Source organism: Rhinopithecus bieti, unplaced genomic scaffold (genome assembly GCF_001698545.2).
Source record: "Rhinopithecus bieti isolate Rb0 unplaced genomic scaffold, ASM169854v2 scaffold_8309, whole genome shotgun sequence".
Classification (NCBI taxonomy): Eukaryota; Metazoa; Chordata; class Mammalia; order Primates; family Cercopithecidae; genus Rhinopithecus; species Rhinopithecus bieti.
Window position 1 is genome coordinate 327464 of NW_016805935.1, and position 23522 is coordinate 350985.

Consider the following 23522-nt stretch of genomic DNA (forward strand, 5'->3'; position numbering starts at 1 on the left):
GAGGATTTTGGTTTATTTTAAATTAGCATGCGTTACATTTATAATTAAAAATTATCTTCAATTTAAAAAACCGAGAGAGCCCTGAAACATGATTATTTTGTACTTTCGGGGTCCTATTTCTTCTGTGAGTATTAGCCATGACTTTTAAAAATGCACTTTCACTGGGCACAGTGGCTCACGTCCATAATCCCAGCACTTTGGGAGGCCGAGGCAGGCAGATCACAAGGTCAGGAGATCAAGACCATCCTGGCTAACATGGTGAAACCCCATCTCTACCAAAAAATACAAAAATTCCCCAGGTGTGGTGGCAGGCACCTGTAGTCCCAGCTACTCAGAAGGCTGAGGCAGAATTGCTTGAACCTGGGAGGCAGAGGTTGCAGTGAACCCAGATCACGCCACTGCACTCCAGCCTGGCAACAGAATGAGACTCTGTCTCAAAAAAAAAGAAATCTGACAGTATCCCAAAAGGATAGGAAAAAAGAGAAATTGGGGCATAAAAATAATTTAAGTACTCCAGACATCAAAACTGCAGTCTGCCATATACATGTATCCTAAGGTGATAAGGACGTTGTTCTCTGAGCTCTGTTTCAGCCTGCCACGTTTCCCTCCTCCTGCTCTGGTCTGGTCCACTTTCAGTCCATTCTCTACCCTGTACCGATGCTATTCTCCCTATCTCATTCCCAAACAAAGTCTTCCAGTGGCTCCATAATGTTTTTTGAACACAGCATACCAGGCCCTCCATCTGGTCTCTTCTTGCCTCTCCGGCCTCCTGCCTGAGCACACCCACACTTCCAACAACGTGCCCCAGGAACATCTTCCGGGTGGGTTCCTCAGCAGGCACTCTTCCCTGATTCTGCGTTCTCACATGTGATTGGCCTCTTTTCCCTGGAGTACTGTTCTCACCCACAGCCCATCAACAATGCCATCAAGCAATCCCTATTATCTTTCAGTCTCAGCCCTTAGGAAACCTAAGACCTCTCGGAGTCTCCTGTATGCTTTATTATAACACACTGTACTTCCCTTATCAGAAGGTCTACTGCCCACATAACAGCAGGGCTGGTTATGTCTGATGATTGCCACTTGCTCCACAATTAATACCATGCCTGGCACACACTAGTACCAAATGGATCAGCAGAGCCTGGAAAAAGGTGGAATACTGGAATAAGAGTGCAACTTCAAAAGAATAAATACATAAACTTTGGTGACTTAGTGGCGACAGCGGAAAAGTTCTCTCATCAGAAACCAACTTTTGCCTGTTCTCTGGTCATGATTTGCATGTTTGGCTAGCCCATTACATTCTGATATGTGGTTTGAAGAATTAAACTTCGGCAAAGGCACGCTTAAGGGGTGAAAAAGTCTACATAACATACAAGCACAGATCACTGAACTATCTTTTCATAACTTCGTTTGTAAAAAAGAAATAAAATCCTGTTCCACATTATAACATCACTCCTTACCCCGATACCAAGCCTAAAGTACTTGTTAAGCCTATGATCAAAGTAAAAAAAGTTACGTAGGCCGGGGCACACTGGCTCACGCCTGTAATCCTATCAGTTTGGGAGGACACGGCGGGCAGGTCACTTGAGGTCAGGAGATCAAGACCAGCTTGGCCAACATGGTGAAACCCCATCTCTACTAAAAATACAAAAATTAGCCAGCGTGGTGGCACCTGCCTGTAATCCCAGCTACTCAGGAGGCTGGGGTGGGAGAACTGCATGAACCCAGGAGGCGGAGGTTGCAGTGAGTCAAGATCATGCCATTGCATTCCAGCCTGGGGGACAAGAGCAAAACTCCATCTCAAAAAAGAAAAAAAAAAGTTATGCAAGTGAAGCTTGTCCCAAAGGAATTCTGTCAACCCGAGAGGGTGGAGGAGGGCATAAGTTACTATTTCTTAATAGACCTATGGCAAGAAGGTAAAATATATTAAAGTATGTTCAAAGAGATCTATCCAGAAAAAGAAGAGTTTTCCAGGGTCTTTTTTTTTTTTTTTTTTTTGAGAGTCTCACTCAGGTGCCCACGCTGGAGTGCTGTGGCAAGATCTCAGCTCACTGCAACCTCCACCTCCCAGGTTCGAGCACTTCTCGTGCCTCAGCCTCCCAAATAGCTGGGAGCCACCGTGCCTGGCAAATTTTTGTATTTTTAGTAGAGACAGGGTCTCACCATGTTGGCCAGGCTGGTCTCGAATTCCTGGCCTCAAGTGATCCGCCCGCCTCGGCTTCCCAAAGTGCATGAGCCACCACACCTGGCCAAACTTCCCAGTTTCTATATAGAATTGTGTAAATATCCTAATAAAGCAGGAATGTAACACACTTAAGGAATATATCATACTTTATTAGTTAACTTAGAGGCAATGGGTTGAAAGGCAGACCCTGTAAAAGTCATGAAATGCTCATTTTGCAGAGAAAAAAAGGAAACACTTTTCTGGACAGGTAGAGGCATTACCAGAAGAAAAATAATAATTCACAGACTTGTCTTCAACTGTGTTTCCTAGAAATTGATGCAGGGATGGAGAATTCCATTTAGAAGATTTACAGGGTATACTCTCACCAAAGTCATGCCTATAAGGAAGTAAGGAGAATACAAGTGGGCAGAGGGAGATCCTGACCCGCCATGCAGCTGCAGCCAGGGCCTCATCTGGTCCTACAATCCAACAGGGTACTCTGAAGGTAGGAAGGGCCATTCGCAGCTGCACCTCATTAAGCTGAAAGGGAAAGACCTTTATATCCCTGTAGCAATCAGTCATTGTTCCATAAGCCAGTCCCTGGGAAATGGGAGGACAGAAACATTGCCCTGAATAGGGATCCAAGTGAATACCACAGTTTCCACGACAGTCATGTTTCCATCCAAAATGGAGTAAGATCATGCTAATTTGGTTACAGGACCTAACTGTAGAAGATAAATGCATATTAAAATAGTAACTAGTAAGATGAATGATATATCTTCCTTAGCAAACTGAAACCTCCCATAGGAAAATAATTTGGCTGGTTAAAGTAATTGAGGATTCTCAGCTCAAAGAAGAGAAAATGATGAAGAAAAAAGAAATTATGGTTTTAGAAAAATCCCAGGCTGGGTGCAGTGGCTCACACCTGTAATCCCAGCACTTTGGGAGGCCAAGGCAGGAGGATCACTTGAGGTCATGAGTTTGAGACCAGGCTGGCCAACATGGTGAAACCCCATCTCTACTGAAAGTACAAAAATCAGCCAGGCATGGTGGCAGGCACCTATAATCCCAGCTACTCAGGAGGCTGAGGCAGGAGAATCACTTGAACCCAAGAGGCAAAGGTCACAGTGAGCTGAGATTGCACCACTGCACTCCAGCCTGGGCAACAAAATGAGACTCTGAAAAAAAAAAAGAAAAAAGAAAGAAAGAAAAAGAAAAATAGCAAACCAAGCCATCATTTTTACAAATGAGGAAATTCTAGAGAAATAATTTGATTCGAGTCATAAAGTTATTGACAGAATTGGAACTAGAGGCAGGCCTAATTATCTCACTACTAGAGATAGCTCACTATTTCCTACATTGGACTGAGCACTATAGGAGAATTTTTCATGAGTCATTTGACATTCACCCTCTAAAAAAAAGATAACCTTCATTCAAATAATATGAAGCTAGTGAGTAAAATTAGATTTCAACCAGGAATAGTAAAATTAGATTCTAACCAATTTTATTTTAGAGAGCGGAAGTAACATTAATAGTTAGAATTCACATAGAAACCAGTTTCAAATGAATGTAGAGCAAAAGATGGTTTCAATTTAGAAATTTCCAATAATCGAATAGTCAGTACTATGGTATGTCCCAATCCTGGAAATTATCAGTCAAAAGCTAGATGACCACACTAAAAAGAGTAGAGCTATACATGCTAGTTGTATTCTGGCACTGTACTAAGTAATTTATCTAGATTATCTACTGCAATCTTCTATATAATCTTATGAGATGATTTCTTATCCCTATATTATATTAAAGAAAATGACCCAATAGACTGCCCAAAGACACTACCAGCTACCACCTGCTGGTCCAGGCCACTATCATCTCTGGCCTGGATTATTATATTTGCCTTCTAAGTAGTCTTCTTGCTTTCACCCTGGCTCCTGTAGTGTATTCTCTATGCATAAAGGTTAATTTTGTGTGTTAAACTGGCCACAGGATGCCTCCTATATGCCTCATTTCTGGGCATGTGTGTGTGAGTGTTTCTGGATAAGATCAGTGAGACAGCTTGGCTCTGTGTCCCCACCCAAATCTCATCTTGAATTATAATCCCCAGGTGTTGAGGGAGGGACCTGGTGGGAGGTGACTGGATTACAGGGGCAGTATTCCCCATGCTGTTCCCATGATAGTGAATTCTCACGAGATCTGGTTGTTCGATAAGTGTGGTGCTCTCTTTCTCGCCTGCTACCATGTAAGATGTGGCTGCTTCCCCTTCCGCCAAGATTGTTCAGTTTCCTGAGGCCTCCCCATGAACCGTGAGTCAATTAAACCTCCTTCCTTTATATATCTCAGGTATTCTTTATAGCAGTGTGAAAACAGACTAATACAATCAGCACTTGCATCGGTGAACTGAGTAAAGCAGTTTACCCTCCCCATTGTGAGCAGGCATCACCCAATCCATTAAGAGCCTAAAAAGAACAAAAAGAGGAAAGAATTCATCTCCCTGCCTGAATGCCTGAGCTGGGACATCAATTTTCTTCTGCCCTCGGACTGGGACTTATACCATTTGCTCTCCTAGTTCTCAAGCCTTCAAACTTGGACTGGAAATACACCACTGGTTCTCCTGGGTCTCCAGCTTGCAGAGAGCAGATTACAGGACTTAGCCTTCATCTCCTACTACTCCCCCTACACACACACACACACTTCTCCAGCCACACCAGCCTCTTTGATACACCAAGCACACTCCCAGCGTAAGACCTCCATACTGCTTCCCTCTGGCGACAACCCTCTTCTCCCAGATATTTTTATGGCTTGTTCCCCATTTCCTTCAAGTCTTTGCTCAAATAATACCTTATCACTGAGACTTCCCTGATCATCTAACAAAGTAGAAGCCCCCCTTCCCCACAGCACTCCCAACCCCCTCACCCTACTTTTCCATAGCACATACCATCACCTGATTTCTGTATTTACTTGTTAGCATCTATGTCACATACTAAAAGTTGAGTTATTTGAAAACCAGGGCTTAATCTGATTGTTCACCACTATATTCAAACCCTCAGAACTATGTAAGACATAGCAAATATTTGTTGAATACATAAAGCCTAAGCTACCAAACTTGAGACCCATTCTCTTAAATGCCAAACCATACTGGCATCCCAGTAAAGGACTTCTTTCATTAGGAGGGTGGGGGAACTAGAAGATCTAAGGTCACTTCCAATTCTAGGACTATGATGCTATGACAAAGACATTAGGGCCTTAATAGTATGGTTTTCTTCTGCTGTTCTTTCCTCTCTTGCCACATTTTACTACTTCCCTTGAATAAGTAAGTGGTAAGCATTAGGCATGGATGAGATCATAGGTCCAGGAAGCCAGCTCCTCCTTGAGTCATCTCTAATCCATTTCTCATGCTGTTACTGTTTGCTGGTTTTCCACAGATGCCATCTGACCCTGCAGTGGCTCCGTTGTCAGTGGAAAAATATAGTGCCAATAAAATTGGCATTGTATACCTGTGACTTGACCGATAAATACAAAAGTCACCATAGTATTGTCATTAAATCTCTTAATAGATATAAGCAGTGAGTATATTGAAGTTATTTCACAAACAAAGATAAATTCACTGCTGACCACCCCAAGCAAAGTTAAGGGAAAGCATAAAACTAACCTTGTGCTGGGCATGGTGGCTCATGCCTATAATCCCAGCACTTTGGGAGGCCGAGGCAGGCGGATCAAGAGGTCAGGAGTTCAAGACCAGCCTGACCTACATGGTGAAACCCCGGCTCTACTAAAAATACAAAAAAAAAAATTAGCCAGGCATAGTGGCACGTGCCTGTAGTCCCAGCTATTCCAGAGGCTGAGGCAGGAGAACCACTTGAACCTGGGAGGCGGAAGTCACAGTGAGCCAAGATCCCACCACTGCACTCCAGCCTGGGCAACAGAGCGAGACTCCATCTCAAAAATAATAATAATTAAAAGAAGAAAGAAAAAAACTAACCTTGCAAGCAAGCATATTTGGGTACCAGAAACTAACAGAATAATACAGCACTTTGAACTGGCAGAATTTACTTCAGCCCATTTAATAGTAGTAGAAGACATGGGAATCTGGAGCTGGAGAATTTAAAAGCTTTGGGAAAGGTTGGCAGGTCTCATGACCAGAAGAGAGGACGGAAAATCGTTCTGTGACATTGGCCTTGAGTAAGATCCCTCATTATTTCTGGTGGTTCCAGAGAGTTCTCAATACAAGGTACTTAAAATGATACTAGACTAACATATCAAGCCAACAAGTAATTATATTATTATGTTATTGGAAGTAAGCAAGTTCTTAAATATATGGTAATCTGAAACATCCTTTCATCTGAATCTTTTATACCCACCAGAAATGTGCTCATCTATTTACTGTCAAAGCGGTATTGGCGCTTTTTTCCCCTGTAAATCCTAATTCTAGATATTTAGTTTAAATATTTCAAAGCCACACTTTCAACAAATCCAAAAGAGACATTTCTCTCTATCTTAACTGCTAATCTCTGGGTATCTCAGAATACTAGTGAGGTTGTAATTACCTATATAACCACTTTTTTATTAAAGGCTAGTGAGGAAGCCAGTTAAATCATTATAGGCTTTCCCTTCTCTGAAAGCTTTTTGAAGAACATAACAGCTCAGCACACTGATGGATCTTAGGAAATAAAGGTAGGTATTCTCAACGCCTCCCTCCCTCCATCTTACATGCAAAGAAACTAAGGTCTAGAGAAGGCAAACAACTTGCCCCAAATCATACACCATCAAATGACAAAGCCTGAACTTCAGCCTGGGTCTTCTCATCTCCATGTCTGCATTCTAACACACTATGGTATACTGCAAGGGAGAAACAGAGGTGGAAATAGGCAAGTGGCATTCCTTTCTCCTAGTGTGGATAACAGTTAGAACCCAGGAAGGATCCACCAGGGATTCATGCTTCACTTGAAAGTTACCAAACTGTGTGTGCACACACACATTGCAAATCCTCCCAAACTGTAAATGTTTCTACTATGGTTTGGATATGGTTTGTTTGTCCCCACCAAAATTCAATTGAAATTTGATCTCCAATGTGGTAGTGTTGGGAGGTGGGTCCTAGTGGGGGAATGGCTTGGTGCCACTCTCTGGGTAGTGACTGAGTTCTTGCTCTGGTGGGAATGAATTAGTTCTTGAGGGAATGAATTCTTAGTAGTTCCTGCCAGAGTGAGTTGTTATAAAGCCAGGATGGCCCTTGGGTTTTGTCTCTTTGCACATGACCACTTTCCCTTTGACCTTCTCTACTGTGTTTTGACCTAGCATGAGACCCTCACCAGAAGCCAGTAGATGCCAGCACCACACTTCTCTAACTTCCCACCTGCAAAACTGTGAGCTAAATCAACCTCTTTTCTTTATAAATTACCTAGCCTCTATATTCTGTTATAGTAACACAAAATGGACCAAGACAGTCTCCCAAACCAACTCTGGGCTTTTCTTAAAGGTCACCCGACAGGCCCCAAGGGAAAGAAGGGCTTGGTCTAAAATGTTTTATATTTCCTCTCACTTTTTAAACATTGGAAAATCCATTTGGCTCCAAGAAATGAATAGTAAAAGGAGTTCTAACTACCTAGAGCCAATAGAACGTAATGGAAAAAAGGCAAGAATATGGCTGGACTTTATTTTCTTTTTGCTTAGCACATCCTGTATTTAATCTGAAAGGTAAATAGGCCATGCCCAACATACCGACTCTTTTCAGGTGAAATTATCTAGGTTATAAAAACAAGCAACAACTGTGTTTTCACTATTCCTTAATTCACGGCTGACAGAAATCACTTCTAAAATAAATCAGAAGCAAATATTGTACATAAGGGAGCAAACCCACCAATGTCCATTACTTTGATAACTGACTTGTGAATTTATCTCGCTTGAATTAACACTGTGTGGCATTATCTGAAAGAACGTGTTGCAAACCCAGAAAAGGAAAGTTAGAATTGTCATATTTGGGTTATTTAAATATACAGGCAAAAGAGAGGAAGGGAGCGACAGATACTCTTTCCATGTCATTAATAGACAAACATCCCTGAGATATTTAACCTTCAAAATAGAACAAGTAATTATGCTACATCCTTTTTTCTGTAACTCCAAGACATCAACCTCTTTGGTTCTGTAATACAACTCATGTTCTATGACGTCAGTCATGCCAGTAAGAACTATGCCCCATTTTTCCTGTATATGCAGCTTCTCTTACTTTATATTACACTTTATTCTCCACATTAAAGCTGAGCAAATAGTCTAGCAGAAACCATCTTCACAGCTAGAACATCCTTTAACAACAACCTAGATAATATTGATGGTTTATTTGAAACAACATCTACCACATTCCTTTCCCTGGATGTTATTTAAATCAAGAATTACCTACATGAAATAATTTAAAGCAGTGTTCTTCAGAGCATCGGTTGTGGGCAATAGGTGTTCCACTCAAAAGGGTGGCAGGGTCAAATGGAAATGTTTCATCCTAGAAGCTAAGCAAGATCCCCCTGCTTTCCCTCTAACTACAAGATTTCACAGAGCCTCTAAAATGCAAATGTGCCTTACATCCCTCCAAGAAAGGAACAGAACATTGTAGTTCCCAAGCTAATTTGACTATGGAACATTTCATTCAAGGATATCTCTGTTTCCCAGAGCTGGTGGTCCATGGAACACACTTGGGGTGGGGGCATCCATTTAAAGGCCAGGTCTCTCTAAAGATAAGGAAATAACTGATTAACATTCAGTGGTCAAGTCAAATATTCCACATCTGTCCCTCTGCATACCCAGAGTATACTGCCCCCTCTTTGGAGCACTGTGAAGGATGCTAGCACCTTCATTTTACACATGAAAAATCAGAGGCCCAAAGAGATTTATCATGTGCCCAATTACACAGCTGAGTTGGGGTACAGCTGGAATTGGAGTGTGGCAATCCTGGAAAAAAAAACAAAAAAAAAAAGCTAGGCTTGCAGCAAAATGGCCAGGGGATGCCTCTTACAGAAGACAGAACAATGACAGAATGTTGTTAAAGCTTTATTAAATCCAAGAAAATATACCAGTATAGATCCTTTTGTAGTTCATAAGCGTGATGATTGGTTTCTCACAGTCATGTGAGATATGCAAAACCTTGTTACACAGTAAGCACATTATCCATCTAACATGAAAAGAAAAAATATACACATTACATATACCAGCATATACCAGCATAACATCAAATCTAGCAGGAAGATCATTACATGTGGATACTCCCTGGGGCAGGGGGGTGGTTCTCAGTAAAGCCATTTTAAATATATGGTAGGCACAAGCAATTGGGAGATGTCATCCAATCCTATTTAAAAGTAGAAGTCAGTAGTATGTGGCATATTAAAAAGTTACAAATTTCTTTTTAGTCTCAAAAACACAAAACATTTGACACTGTAATACAGATGCAAAATAAAGTCTGGGAAGTATAAGATACATTTTAAGTCATTTTTTAAAAAAGAAGAAATAAATCTCTAACCAAAAGAAAGTTAGAGTAGTAGTTCAGGCGAGTCTGATTCAAATTACAATTTTACAGACGCTAAGGTAATCATACATTGCTTACTATTTTGGCAGCTCACAGGTAATAGGGTAACAGGATGCCAGGGAAAGTTAATGTTTCTAGGTGCAAAAAGATCCAAAATTGAGGGATACCAAAAATATTAAGCCATTTGACTCTCTGCTTTTGAGCACTCCCTAACAATGAGGACTCTAGATGACTGAATAAGCTAACTGTACTAACTCCTACCCTCGAACTGCTGAAAGAGAAATGGGAAGCAGCAATGCTGTTTTGAATCGGGAACTAAAATCTATTGAAACAATAACAGGACAGTGTTAGCTCCCTGTGAAGATGAAATACAACCTTCACCGTGTATTATTTCCCCAGTGTTGACGCACACACTTAAATTCTGCACTATTAAATGTCATACCAAAAATTGAATTCTTTCAAACAGCAGTAACCCTCAGCAAAATATGTGCATCCTGGTTTTCACCAAATGTTGTTTCTGACTCATTTGTTTCAAGGATTAGCAAGGGTTAGAAAGTCAGAGAAATAATTGTTTTGAAGGACAGCCTTCAGAAACAAAGCAAGACCAAAGGAAACTGAAGTTGCTCTCAGATGACAAGGCCATCTCCTCACTTCCTATAAAGCAACACACACTAACAACAAGAGGAAGGAGAAGCCGCACAAACATTACTCCTCAGCAAAGCCTACTTCTGACCCCTCTACCTAAAACAGCAACATCCTCTCAGCCCTGAACTCCTACAGAATGTTCTTGGATAGAATATAAGCTCCTAAAAGCAAGAAACTTCGCTGGGTTTTGTTTCCTTAACTGATAAATCCTGGTGCCTAGAACCAGTCCTGGGACATAGTTCCTGCTCAATAGGTATCTGTTGATTAAATGAACAATGCTAGTCTCTGTCATCACTGAATCCTACAGGAACTCAGTCTGTTTCCTACCTTTATACCTTAACCAACCAACCTTCGAGGAAAAGTGGCAGTAACGGTCACAGGTGTTGATACCAGGCGTCACACTAAAAGAGATAAGCCCACTTCTGCATGTCTATGGGGCTCTCATTAAGTGGAATAAGAAGCATTCAGCATATTGTGAAAATAGAATAAAAGGAGCTATGACAAAGTATAATTTATACCTTGTGTGTTGTAGAAGATGAACAAGTATATGAATGAAAATTCAGTACATAAATTACTACCTGACTTCTCTATCATTTAAAATACCTGGTGAGTTTCTTATAGGTGGTAGTTAACTACAGCATGTTAATTTTTTTTTTTTTGAGATGGAGTCTCGCTCTATCCCCCAGGCTGGAGTGCAGTGGTGTGATGTTGGCTCACTGCAAGCTCTGCCTCCCGGGTTCACACCATTCTCCTGCCTCAGCCTCCTGAGTAGCTGGGACTACAGGCGCCCGCCACCACGCCTGGCTAATTTTTTTGTGTTTTTAGTAGAGACGGGGTTTCACCGTGTTAGCCAGGATGGTCTTGATCTTCTGACCTTGTGATCCACCCGCCTCAGCCTCCCAAAGTGCTGGCATTACAGGTGTGAGGCACCACGTCCAGCCACCATGTTAAAATTTTTCTATTCTATTCCATAGTTTGAACCTTAACAGAAAGACTATTTATTCAACCAATAATTAAATTTCAAACATACATTATACTTAGCTAAAACAAGTAAACCCAGGATTTACCATTTAAGATACTATTTGGAAATAGATTCAAAGACGAAATGCTTTCCAAAGCAGGATCATATTGTAGCAAACTTTGGCTTCTCTGTAAACCACAGAAATATATCCTACTTTTATCATTTTTCCCTTTGTATTTTCTCATAGTGAAAGCATCAAGGAAAACTTACAGCTGTGCAAAAGATGCACCGGCATTCCTGGAGTGTGGTCATCTTGTCCACAGACTGCTCACACAGGCAGAGTTTGCAAGTGATGAGGGGGGCCGGAGCCAGATCTCCAGGAGTGGGATTTTCAGCAGTCATGGCGAGATAGTGGAGCCTACCAGCTGAGCCCATCAGCCTGTCTTCAGCGTTCTTCAGTCTCCTCAATCCCTAGAGAAAGGTCCAAAGCAGAAAATATTATATGGATTGACAAAGCTATTGTTTAGCCAACACATCTGGAGGTCAGTTGATCAAATTCTCACCCTCAGTTATCCTGAAACTTACAGCTAATGCACTTTTGGGAACCACAGGCTAGAGAGTGGTTCGCCTACCTCAGCAAGGTGTCCCTGAAGTCCTGAAATTTAAGCTGACTTCACTGTCCCGATTCATATCATATGAGCTATGGAAATTAAAAGATCACTAAGGTGGGGTGAGAATGGGGAGATGTTGGTCAAGCTTACGAAGTTTCATTTAGATGAGATGAATAAGTTCTGGGAAGCTCTCATACAGCATGGTGACCAGAGTTAGTAATAATACACTGTAATGGCCGAGAGGAGATTTTAAATGATCTCCCCACACATACACACACAAAACAATGTGAAGTGATGATGTTCATTAGCTTGATTTAAGCATTTCACAAAGTATACATATAGCAAAACATCACACTGTATACTGCAAATGTAACTTGTCAGTTATACCTTAATAAAGGTGGGCGGCGGGAAATGTCACTATGAGCAAACATATTTAGGAGTTGCATCACGACAATCAATTCAACAGACTCAAAAAGTACTTAAAAATAGAATGTCATTCAAAAAGTTAAACAAAGAGGTAACATATGATCCAGCAATTCCACTTCTGGGTATATATCCAAAAGAACTGAAAGCAGGGTCTCAAAGAGAAATTTGTACACCCATGTTCATAGCAACATTATTCATAATAGCCAAACAGTGGAGGTGACCCAAGTGTCCATCAACAGAAGAAAGGCTAGGCGCAGTGGCTCACGCCTGTAATCCCAGCACTGTGGGAGGCCAAGGCAGGTGAATCACTTGAAGTCAGGAGTTCAAGACCAGCCTGGCCAACATGGTGAAACCTTGTCTCTACTAAAAATACAAAATTACAAAAAATACAAAAATACAAGGCACAGTGGCACATCTGTAATCCCAGCTACGCAGGACGCTGAGGTGGGAGAATCACTTGAACCCAGGAGGCAGAGGTTGCAATCTTGACTCCAAGATTGCGCCACCGCCCTCCAGCCTGGGTGACAGAATGAAACTTCATCTCAAAAAATAAAAAAAAAAGACAGAAGAACAAACAAAATGTGGTATATACATACATACAATGGAATAAAAGGAAATAAAATTCTGACACATGCTACAACATGGATGAACCTTGAAGACATCACCTAACTGAAATAAACCAGACAGAAAATCAAATATTATATGATTCCACTTAAATGAGGTACCTAGAGTAGTCAAATTCTGAGAGACAAAAAGTAGAATAGAGATTACCAGTGACCAGTAGGAGGGGGAAATGAAGAGTTACTGTTTGTGGGGTTTTCCTCCTAGAGACAGGGTCTCTCTCTGTTGTCCAGGCTTGAGTGCAGTGGAACAATCATAGCTCACTGCAGCCTCGAACTCCTGGGCTGACATGACCCTCCTGGCTCCACCTCCCGAGTCACGATACGCTTCCTCACTTGGCATGTTCAATGGGTACAGAACTTCTGCTTGGGATGATGAAATAATTGTTTTCCTCATTTTATAGATTAATTGTGGTACTGAGAAGTTAGGTAATCTGCCAGAGTTCTCAGACCTTGTACATGGCAGAGCAGAATACAATCCTCAACCTTCTGAGGCCACCAAGCCCAGTGCCAGATCCATTACACCAGAGCTGCCTTACGTGGATATCACATGAACAGATGAAGCAGGGAAAGAAAGGAGGAAGGGGGACAGAAAGAGGAAAAGAGAGTTGGAAGTCTGTGACTACAGTTATCCTTAAGGTCAAAGCTGTACAGGAACAAAATTTGTCTCTACACATAGCATGACTATGGGAAAAGATATCTTTAGATGAAAAATAAAAACTGCTGGCAAAGTTCCTCTACTAGTTTTTATTCTGAATCTTTATCTTTAACAGAGACTAAATAATTGTGAAAATAATTTCTCTACATATTCACATTTTATATCACATCAGGACATTTCATGTTCTGATTAAACAAAAGCAAAATCCTATAGTTCTTACTATTTTTAAAGAGTGGCCAATTCTAATAAATTCTACCATAGAAATAATTGCAAATATACCTTCCCCTACAAGAACCAAGTTCTTTTCCTCTTAATTTTCGGACAAAAGAAATTACAGGTAATAATTTGCTACCTAGTCCCACAATAGCTTAAGTCTCAATATGTAAGTACAAAAGTACTAAAACAAGGAGGGGAAAATCAAATTCGGTTAGATGGAGAGGAAAAAAAAAATAAATGAGATATTTGCTTGTCAATCTGTCCACATTCACTTTCTTAATGTCATACCAGAAAGTCAACAACTACTAACTCTAGCAACCTGAAGCATTTAAGGTTTTTCACCTACTCCTAGCACTCAGTACCAGAAAACCTGATTCAAAATAATTAAATAGGAAGCTAACTAATGGTTAGTTTCCATGTGGAAGGCATGGTTTTTTCTCAGCAAAGGCCCGATAAAGTTCAAGACACGGCGTTGTTCCATTAACTACTGAGGAGCTGTCATCCAAGAGCAAATTAAATTCAAATAGACCTGCACGACGAATTCAGGATTTTGAGTTTTTTTAAAAAACCTCTCTTTATGATAAACACAGGGGTAAAAATGAATGACTTTATCTTTTCCTTCCTCCCAGTTCATGCTTAAACAACTATCATTAGCTTGTGTCTCCAATACTCCCCGGCTCATGGCACACAGTCTCACCGACTTCCCCAACTGCTGTCTTCTCATCTCTACATTCTCAACACTGCTTCACTGCTTATGCAACCTATTCTGAATTATCTTTCTTTCAAAAGAAATCCCAAGTAAAACAACAAGAATAAACGTGGTAGTAAATGCTTCCTGAGTAGGGGAAAAGGGGTAATGACACAGGACAGAACCACTCCACACCCCAAATGTCAAATACACTTAGCCATTTGTATCTGGTGTGAATAGTCAATCCTGATGTTCTGATCTAGCGAGAGATCTAGGTACTCTTCAAGAAATCCAAGTATTTCTCAGTCTTACTCTCTATTTTTTTTTTTAGAAGGAAACATTAAACAGGCTAAAGTTTTAATGTACTCTTGAAAACAAAGACATAATTGGATACCTCTTAGAAATTAATTGGATACTCTTGAAAGACATATTGGATTCCTCTAATAATACCTCAATTATTATCCATAATTGAATACCTATAATTAGATATTTCTTAGAAATAGTCTTCTTTTGAAGGCAGAACTAAAAATTGTGGTAATCAAGACCATGTGAAACATAATTATCTCTACTATAAACAGTAAGTTTTTACTCCTTAAAACTAAGGAGTTACATGCCTATAGGCTATGAAGTCAAAGTTATAAAATATACATATAATGTAAAATATTTTGTAATAGAAAACCTTTACATAGCAGAGATGCATTTTTTTTTTTTTTTAAATTCCAAGCATTCCAAACAGGCAGGACTTGTGACTCAGTGACATAGAGGAAAAAAGTTACATATTTCATCTCTTTGAGATATGAACAATTCAAAATGCTTCTTCAAAGAGTGATTTAGAGGAATAACACCAATTCCCTAAGGCAATGGCTCTCAGACATTTTTCAAGCAATGAACTTTCAGAAAAAACAAAAATCGTAGTCAAACCACCACTGTATAAAAGAGATTCAGGTAGACAAGTGCCAGCACCCAAGAGTGGGTGTCTAGAGCCAGTCCCCTTGACCTTCCCCACTCAGCAGCCCCCCAGCCACCATCACAGAAGCCTAAACCTGCACCATGCACAGATTAAAAACCAACCCTTTCGTTTTTCACTTTGGGCAAAACCAACAATGAATGTTGAAAACATGAATGAAATGCAGTGAGCACTTCATTAAAAAAAAAAAAAAAAAGAATATCAAACAAGAAATCCTTTCACCATTGTCATTGCAAAATGAGCTCTTCAAGCAGTAAACAGGAGAATCCTGAAAGCCTCTAATGAATTTCCTCACACCTGAGATGCCTGTGAATGGCTCCAAGGTTTCCTTGCATTTCTTCCTTTGTGTCATATTAAGTCTTCACAGCATGAAACCCCCAATAGTAGAGCCTCAGGAAGCTCAGGACATTTGATAACACACTCCCAGCTCCTCCTGTCCCTCCCATCAGGCCACAACTTCACAGGGGCACAGGTAATTCACATCCACTCCCCTCCAGGTTTCAAGAAAGTCTTCACTCCAGAGAGAGGCTAACTCACTCTTACTGCCTCATACCTCACATTTCTATCAAAAATAAGAAAGTGACTTGAATTGTCCACCCTACCACTTGATTTTAAAAGCTAACAATTATAATTACTTTTACAGTGATTATAGATGTGGCTGTGCCTCTCATTGAGTGTCAAGAACCCCTTGTGAAAAGAATTTTGGCAGAGAATGCAGGGAGCACCTTGGAAAGCAAAGAAATCTGACAGCTGCCTTTCAAGTTTACACATTCTAAGGTTGGTAGCAGGTATCACTTGCTTACATATTCCTAATCATAGAACAAGACAAATTGGTTGGGGCCATGTAAGGAAGGAAAGCCATTCTAAAACGTCTGAGTTTGCACTAAATTACCAGGAAAGGAGAACCAGCAGTTCTACGTGCTCTATGTTTCTCTTGCATTATAAAGTGTTCATTATATGAGAAGCAAGTACTATCTGATAGGAAAGAATAGAAAGTCACCTTCTCCCTCATGTGTTTTCATTAGAATTGCCAAAGAAAGGAATACTTCAGCACAGGATGCATAAGGAATTTTCATATTCTGCTGGTGGCCTGAAAAGCAATCTGCTACAAAATGCAAATGATGGGAGAGCCAACATTAAAAGCCCTTTTTTTTTTTTTTTTTTTTTGGCGGGGCGGGTAGGGGACGGAGTCTCGCTCTATCGTCCACGCCAGAGTGCAGTGGCACGATCTCAGCTCACTGCAACCTCCGCCTCCCAGGTTCAACTGATTCTCCTGCCTCAGCCTTCCAAGTAGATGGGATTTCAGGTATCCGCCACCATGCCAGGTTAATTTTTGTATTTTTAGTAGAGTCGAAATTTCACCATATTTACCAAGCTGGTCTTGAACTCCTGACCTCATGATCCGCCCACCTCAACCTCCCAAAGTGCTGGAATTACAGGTGTAAGCCACCGTGCTCAGCCATTCAAAGTATTTTTAACCAATGTAGTTTATGTCTGTTTGATTATCCAAAATCAACAGTTATTCCCTTACACAAAAAGATAGTGTAATTGGAAGGGATAATGTTTTATTAGGATACTTACCCTAATTATTATTAGGACACTTATCCCTAATTATTTTGGAATTTTTACATTATTATGCAGAAGCTTTAACATTTGGAGAAACTGCTAAAGCACAACTAAGGAGACTAAGAGAAATAGAAAGCTACTAAAATGAATCAACTGGATCTTACTGATGTCACAGGATATTAATGTAAATAAAAATCCAGTTGATCTGCACTGAGGTCTTAATTCCAAGCTATGCTATGAAATTCTAAGAGTTACTCAAGTACAGGGGACAAAACAGAAAAGGAGACATATGAATACTCTCAAGGTGTTTATATGTCTTTGCAAGACTTGGAGTCATCGCTGTGAAGTAGCTAGAATAACAGATATGAATGCATAAATATGAAAGTGAGGTAGCAAAGGGGAAAGTTTTCAAGAAGGGTGGGTGGTGATGAAGAAAGGCTGAAGTGTTGCCTTGTAAAATGGAGACATATTCTCGGGAAGCTAATATTCTAATAAAGCAGAAAAAGAGAGCAATCTAAAGGCTCCATCCTTGCCTTGTTAGGAAAGTTCTCCTCATACCAGCTAAGAACACACCAGGCAACCAGTTTCCACTCAACACAATCTGAAAATCAGCATTATGTTGATCTTGGTACTTCTGCCCAATAGAGTGGTTTAGTTAGCTACTGGTTCCTTTTCCTAACAGAAACTATTAGTGAACCCAATGGTACTAATTGAGTCTAGTATAAAGTGTTGACCATTATCAGCCATTAGCTGAAGTTCTACCCTAAATACAATCTAAATACAATGGCAGGGTGACCTGCTGGCTGGTAGCAGTAGCAAAAGCAATGAAGGAAGCGAGGGCTTATGGTAAACCTCCTTTGTGGCCAGTGCTGTAGCTCTACTCTCTGCTGGTATCACCAACCATCTATCTGGTCATTCAAGGACAAGATGAACCAGCGTACATCCTTTCAATCAGAAAAACAGTTCTAATGTATGCCCTGAGAGGACCTGAACAAATGGAAACATAGGCTTCCCCTCTTGTAGTCAGGGAACTGCAATTACTCAAATATATTGTATATCTATTAATTACTTTTTTTTTTGAGATGGAGTCTCTCTCTGTCTCCAAGCTGGAGTGCAGTGGTGTGATCTTGGCTCACTGCAAGCTCCATCTCCTGGTTTCACACCATTCTCCTGCCTCAGTCTCCTGAGTAGCTGGGACTACAGGAGCCCGCCACCATGCCCAGCTAATTTTTTGTATTTTTTAGTAGAGACGGGTTTTCATCGTGTTAGCCAGGATGCTCTCGATCTCCTGACCTCATGATCCGCCCTTTTTAAAAGAATAATGCTGAAACCCAATGAGTACATACATGGTATCACACATGACATAAGTTGTCATTATTTGAAAAAATAAAATAGATTAGAAAATATCCTCGAGCATAAGCAAACCCAGGAAATATTTAGGTCTCAGACGTAAGAAAGTAAATATTCACCTATTCAGGCTCTGTGAAGTGGCAGTATTGTATCACTGTGCCTCCTGTAGTAGGGAAGAGGACTTCTGATTTCTCTCCACTGTTTCAAGGTTTAAAGTGCTCAAAAACCACTTTAGTCTACAATTGCTTACTTTTAACATCGTCATCTCAACAGTTTCTAGGATGGCAATGAGATCACAACTTTATAACTTGGTGACTATTACCTTCTCAAAATGGAACTGACATGCAAACATAGCCCTATTAACCTTTTTGTAGGTTAAAAAAAAAAGTAGGTACTTCATCAGGAAGGAGAAGCATCTTAAAGTATTAGCAATAACTGTTTTCTGAACAGTGTCTTTGCTTCTTGAAATTAGGTTATGAATGAAGTCTGTTACAACTAATTTAGTGAGATCTAATATTTTTTCCCACAAAATATATATTGGTGCTGATATCCAAGCATGGCCAACAAAGTACATGACGTTGTGATAAGCTAAACTCCAGAGGACAGAACATCTGGCACATCTAGTTTTTTTTTTGTTTTGTTTTGTTTTGTTTTGTTTTTTTGAGACGGAGTCTCGCTCTGTCGCCCAGAGCTGCAGTGCAGTGGTGCTGTCTCAGCTCGCTGCAAGCTCTGCCTCCTGGGTTCACGCCATTCTCCTGCCTCAGCCTCCCGAGTAGCTGAGACCACAGGTGCCTGCCACCACACCTGGCTAACTTTTTGTATTTCTTTTTTTAATAGAGATGGGGTTTCACTGTGTTAGCCAGGATGGTCTCGATCTACTGACCTTGTGATCCGCCTGCCTCGGCCTCCCAAAGTGCTGGGATTACAGGCGTGAGCCACTGAGCCTGGCCCTTGGCACATCTAGTTTTAACATTTGCAAAATGCTATTCCTTTTTTTTTTTTTGAGACGGAGTCTGACTCTGTCCCCTAGGTTGGAGTGCAGCCGCGAGATCTCGGCTCACTGCAAGCTCCGCCTCCTGGGTTCACGCCATTCTCCTGCCTCAGCCTCCCAAGTAGCTGGGACTACAGGTGACCGTCACCACGCCTGGCTAATTTTTTGTATTTTAGTAGAGATGGGGTTTCACCGTGTTAGCCAGGATGGTCTTGATCTCCTGACCTCATGATCCGCCCACCTCAGCCTCCCAAAGTGCTGGGATTACAGGCATGAGCCACCACACCTGGCTCCTTTTTCTTAAAAGCACATTTCTTCTTACCTTCTTTCCATGTTCTCATTACACTACAGGGTAAGGCCCAAGAGGCAGAAATCCAAATCCAGTTTTCCAAACAATATAAACTTATCAAAGAAGGTAGGAGTGAATATGAGAATAATAGCTCCATGATATTTTTGGCATGGCAATTTTGCATTTATCATGGTAGCTACCTCTTCAATATCACCACTGTGCCTTGCCCACTCCTATTTTAATCAGTGGTTCCCTGCCTCCCACAATTATTCACACAGCCCTGCTAAATAATTCTCTTCTTTCTGCCTGGCATAACAACAAAGCTCAGAAGCAGGAAGGAATGCCACTTAAAGGCAGGTCAGACAATGATGTAATTAACCGATCAAGGAGAAGTGGTATTTCAAAGAGCCTTACAGAGCAAGACCCAGGCTGATTTCTTGGGTCAGGACATTACCAGAAAACCGGAGCCGCTAAAGCAAGAATATCTAAATCAAAAATTTTTTCAAATGAATAAAAGCATGTGCCAATATTACCCCCTCCTGTGAAAGTTAAAAGTTTCATATAGAAATTTTAATTAAAAACAAATTGGAAACCAGTTTGGAAGAGGAATCTTCATCCCACCTGAGCAAAGTGCAGGTGTAGATTTTTGTATGTCCTTGCCAATTAATTTCCTATAACAGGAATTTATCATGAAGGAAACAAAGACAACATACAAAGTTAGGTGCTAGGGATGTAAAGGACGTAAAGGTGATTACACCCAGCTCCTACTTATTAAGAGTCAACTAGTTGAGGTTTTCAACAGAGGATTTCATTTAATTATATGCAGGAGAATCTGTGGGTTTAAGGTTTCAGCCACAAGTCCAACAGAGAGAAATGAATTGTCTTGTTCTATCTTCCCAAGAAAAACAAAGAACAAGTTGATGAAGGGCTGGGACTCAAACTCGTGACTTCAAAAGATTTAAAAAACAATGGGACATGGCTTTCAAAGTATGCTCTTAATAAATACTATAAGCCATGTGATCAGAAGTATCTCCAGCTATGAATAAGAAAAGTGTATTTCACTTAGATTGTTGTGTTTTGCATTCAAGAAAGAGATCTGATCATAGATGAGAAGCTCCTCATTCCATGTTGCAGAAGCATTGGTCATTTTTACTCATTTAATACATAGTTATCCATTTTTTAATAACCATTATGGTATGATGCATTAGGTTCCAAAGTACTCACCAACTAGGTAAATAGCAAATGCCAAAGTTAATACAACTAAAACTTTAGTCCAAGACCTCCCACATACACCTAAAGGTAAAAAATATGAATTAAAATATTTATATAAATTAATTTAGGTGTCATATACCTCTTTGGCTGCTTAATGGTCAAAGGGTCAAGGTAACACTACCAATAAAATTAAGATGATTGAGGTGACAAACATCAAAGTACTTTTTATAATCTGGCAAAGCAACGTGAATTAAGAACTACCACTCTAGACCCAAGTCACTTCTGAGCTTATAAGAATTTCTTCAGGACACAGACCACATCTTAGCCATCTTTATATCCCAGCCTCTAACACAGCACCTAGCAAATCACAGTCACTCAGTAGTAGAGTAGATAATTTTTCTGATTGTTCGTGGAGGAGAGAAAATATTAAAGGCCTGGTTCTCATCCGTATTCACTTCCAGAAATTCGCAAGCTGAAAATATTGACCATTTGTTGTAGGCAAGGAGCTTCTATAAATTAAGGTAGGCACCTCTGAAAGAAATGTTTCAGTACTTAAGGGCAATGGCCACAGATACCTATTCCCCAAAGCCCAAGTGAAAAGCATGACTTGTCTGGCAGCTTGGCCCTTTTCCCACACCCAAAATAATCAGTTGCACAAAGTAGGCTTAGTCCCAAAACTGCTCGGACTTTGTTTCTTCACTAACATCTGGGTTCAGCATGATTCCTGACCTCTATTTCAAACTGGAGATTTCAAACTCTAAGAACTTCACTCACCAAGAAAGTAATGTCACAGTCAAGGCCAGGGGAAACAAAGAAGCCAGGATTAGCAGAAATACTTCAGAGAAAGGATTCTGACAAACATATAAATGTTTCTAAATGTCTAAAATATTGAAATGACTTTTCAAGAAGGAAATTTTAAGTGTACCTCCTCAGATGAAAATATTCATACTACTGAAGAGAAAGATGTTTTCAGGAAGTTAAATGGTCATACCAGGTAGATAAAATAAGCTTTTTCTTCCCAGAGAGAGCATACTTTTCTCTCTGCTGTAGAGTTTGGCTCCGAAAACCTGGTTCACAATCTGAGACCCAAAAACTGATTATTTTAAAAAGACATGTCTTAAGCTGACCTAGTTTGGAAGCCTGAATGCCTTTAAATTGCCAATGAACTGAAACCATTCATGAGAATGGGGCTTTTGAATGCTGAGAATGTTCTTTGGGGCTCAGCACAAAGATATTTGGCATAGATGACTGTAAATATTTGTAAAACTCTGGGTAAATGGGCAGGATTTGACCACACTCAAGCCCTACTTCCAGCACAGTAGTGTAGGAGAAAGTTATCTAGGGTGATTGGTTTGGGGTTTTGGGGGGTTTTTTTGGTTGAGTTTTGTTTGTTTTAAATAAAAAGCCAAGCAACCCAATTCTACTACTCAACATCTTTTTCACATTCACTATACATGTTTACTTTTTTTGAATCATCAAGATCATTAATTAGTCAGTCAGAGACTAGTTTCGAAACTGAGGTTTTACCCTTTTCCACTTTTCTAAGTTTATGCCCACTACAAAATCAAAATAAAATAAAATGCTAGTCAAAGGTGTGCAAGGGCAGAGTAGGAGTTGTATGAAACCATGACCTTGGATTTCATAATACGATTATCTACAAGTCGCTTTGTGGATCTGCTATAGGTTTTTCTCCCCCTCAAGATAGTTTCAGAAGTATTTAAGGCACTGCTACCCATGAAAAGGACCCAGGTTGTGAAGGAAAGATAAACTAAGGGAAGGAGGGACTCACAGAGGCATTAGATGTGAAAGGGACCAAGAGGCTCATTTCAGTGAAAGCTGCGGCAGACAGATACTCTAATTAGCCAGCGACTCAGTTAGGACTGGCTAGGTTCCTTTTGCCTCTTACCCACACCCTAAAAACTGAGTCATCCCAAAGTTCATTTATTTTGCTTCTGGGCACAGACACCCCCTAATCTGCTTCTTCAGAAATGTTACATACATTGTCATTTAATTTATACCTCTCAATGTTCAAATAAACGTCCAGAAATGCGAAATCGGAAGAGCAGAGATAGTCCTGTTAAGAACCTCAGAGCTAATGTTTTGATAAGATACATGTGGCAGAAAGCAATACGAAACTGACAGTCTGTTATGGGAACATGAAGAAAGAACATTTCCCCGAGAAGGGAATTAATTTCTGGGAAAACTTTATGTGAAGAGTATATATGCCTGAGGAGTAGACTTACAGCAGGATCCTTGAAACTCATGAGAAAAACAAAAGATGTTCTAGAAAGAATAAGCAAAAGATACCTTTTCCCTGTAGAAACGACAATCAATTCGAGTTTTACTTAAATTTGAGAATGGCTCTTGTAGAATCAAGAGTTTCACTGTTTAATCAGCAATTACCTGATAAAATAAGCACTATAATGCATAATCCGAGATTATGCCAACTTTTGGTCTCCCCTTAAGACCTAGGGAGAGGTCTGGTCAAATCTTGGATTCTATAATACATTCTATTATAGAAACTGTTTTATTAGAAATGAAACTACTTTCCTTTAACAAAGGCATTTTGCTTTTAAGTTAACAGGTGTTTAAGGCATTCAGAATGAATTCAGTTCTGTATGGTTTGAGCACTAGAGACAGAAAATCGAAAAATCATGGTG

The 23522-nt window shown here is 40.3% G+C and overlaps 1 protein-coding gene across 3 annotated transcripts in view; it reads right to left on the bottom strand.

Moving 5' to 3' along the window:
• RNF144B (ring finger protein 144B) overlaps window positions 1-23522 on the bottom strand; it is a 202103-nt gene that overhangs the window by 61142 nt on the left and 117439 nt on the right. For all 3 annotated transcript variants that reach the window (XM_017874253.1, XM_017874252.1, XM_017874251.1), the window contains exon 2: window positions 11539-11739. In XM_017874253.1, the coding sequence (XP_017729742.1) occupies window positions 11539-11703 (165 nt within the window). In that variant the 5' untranslated portion in view covers window positions 11704-11739. The remainder of the gene's footprint in view (window positions 1-11538; window positions 11740-23522) is intronic.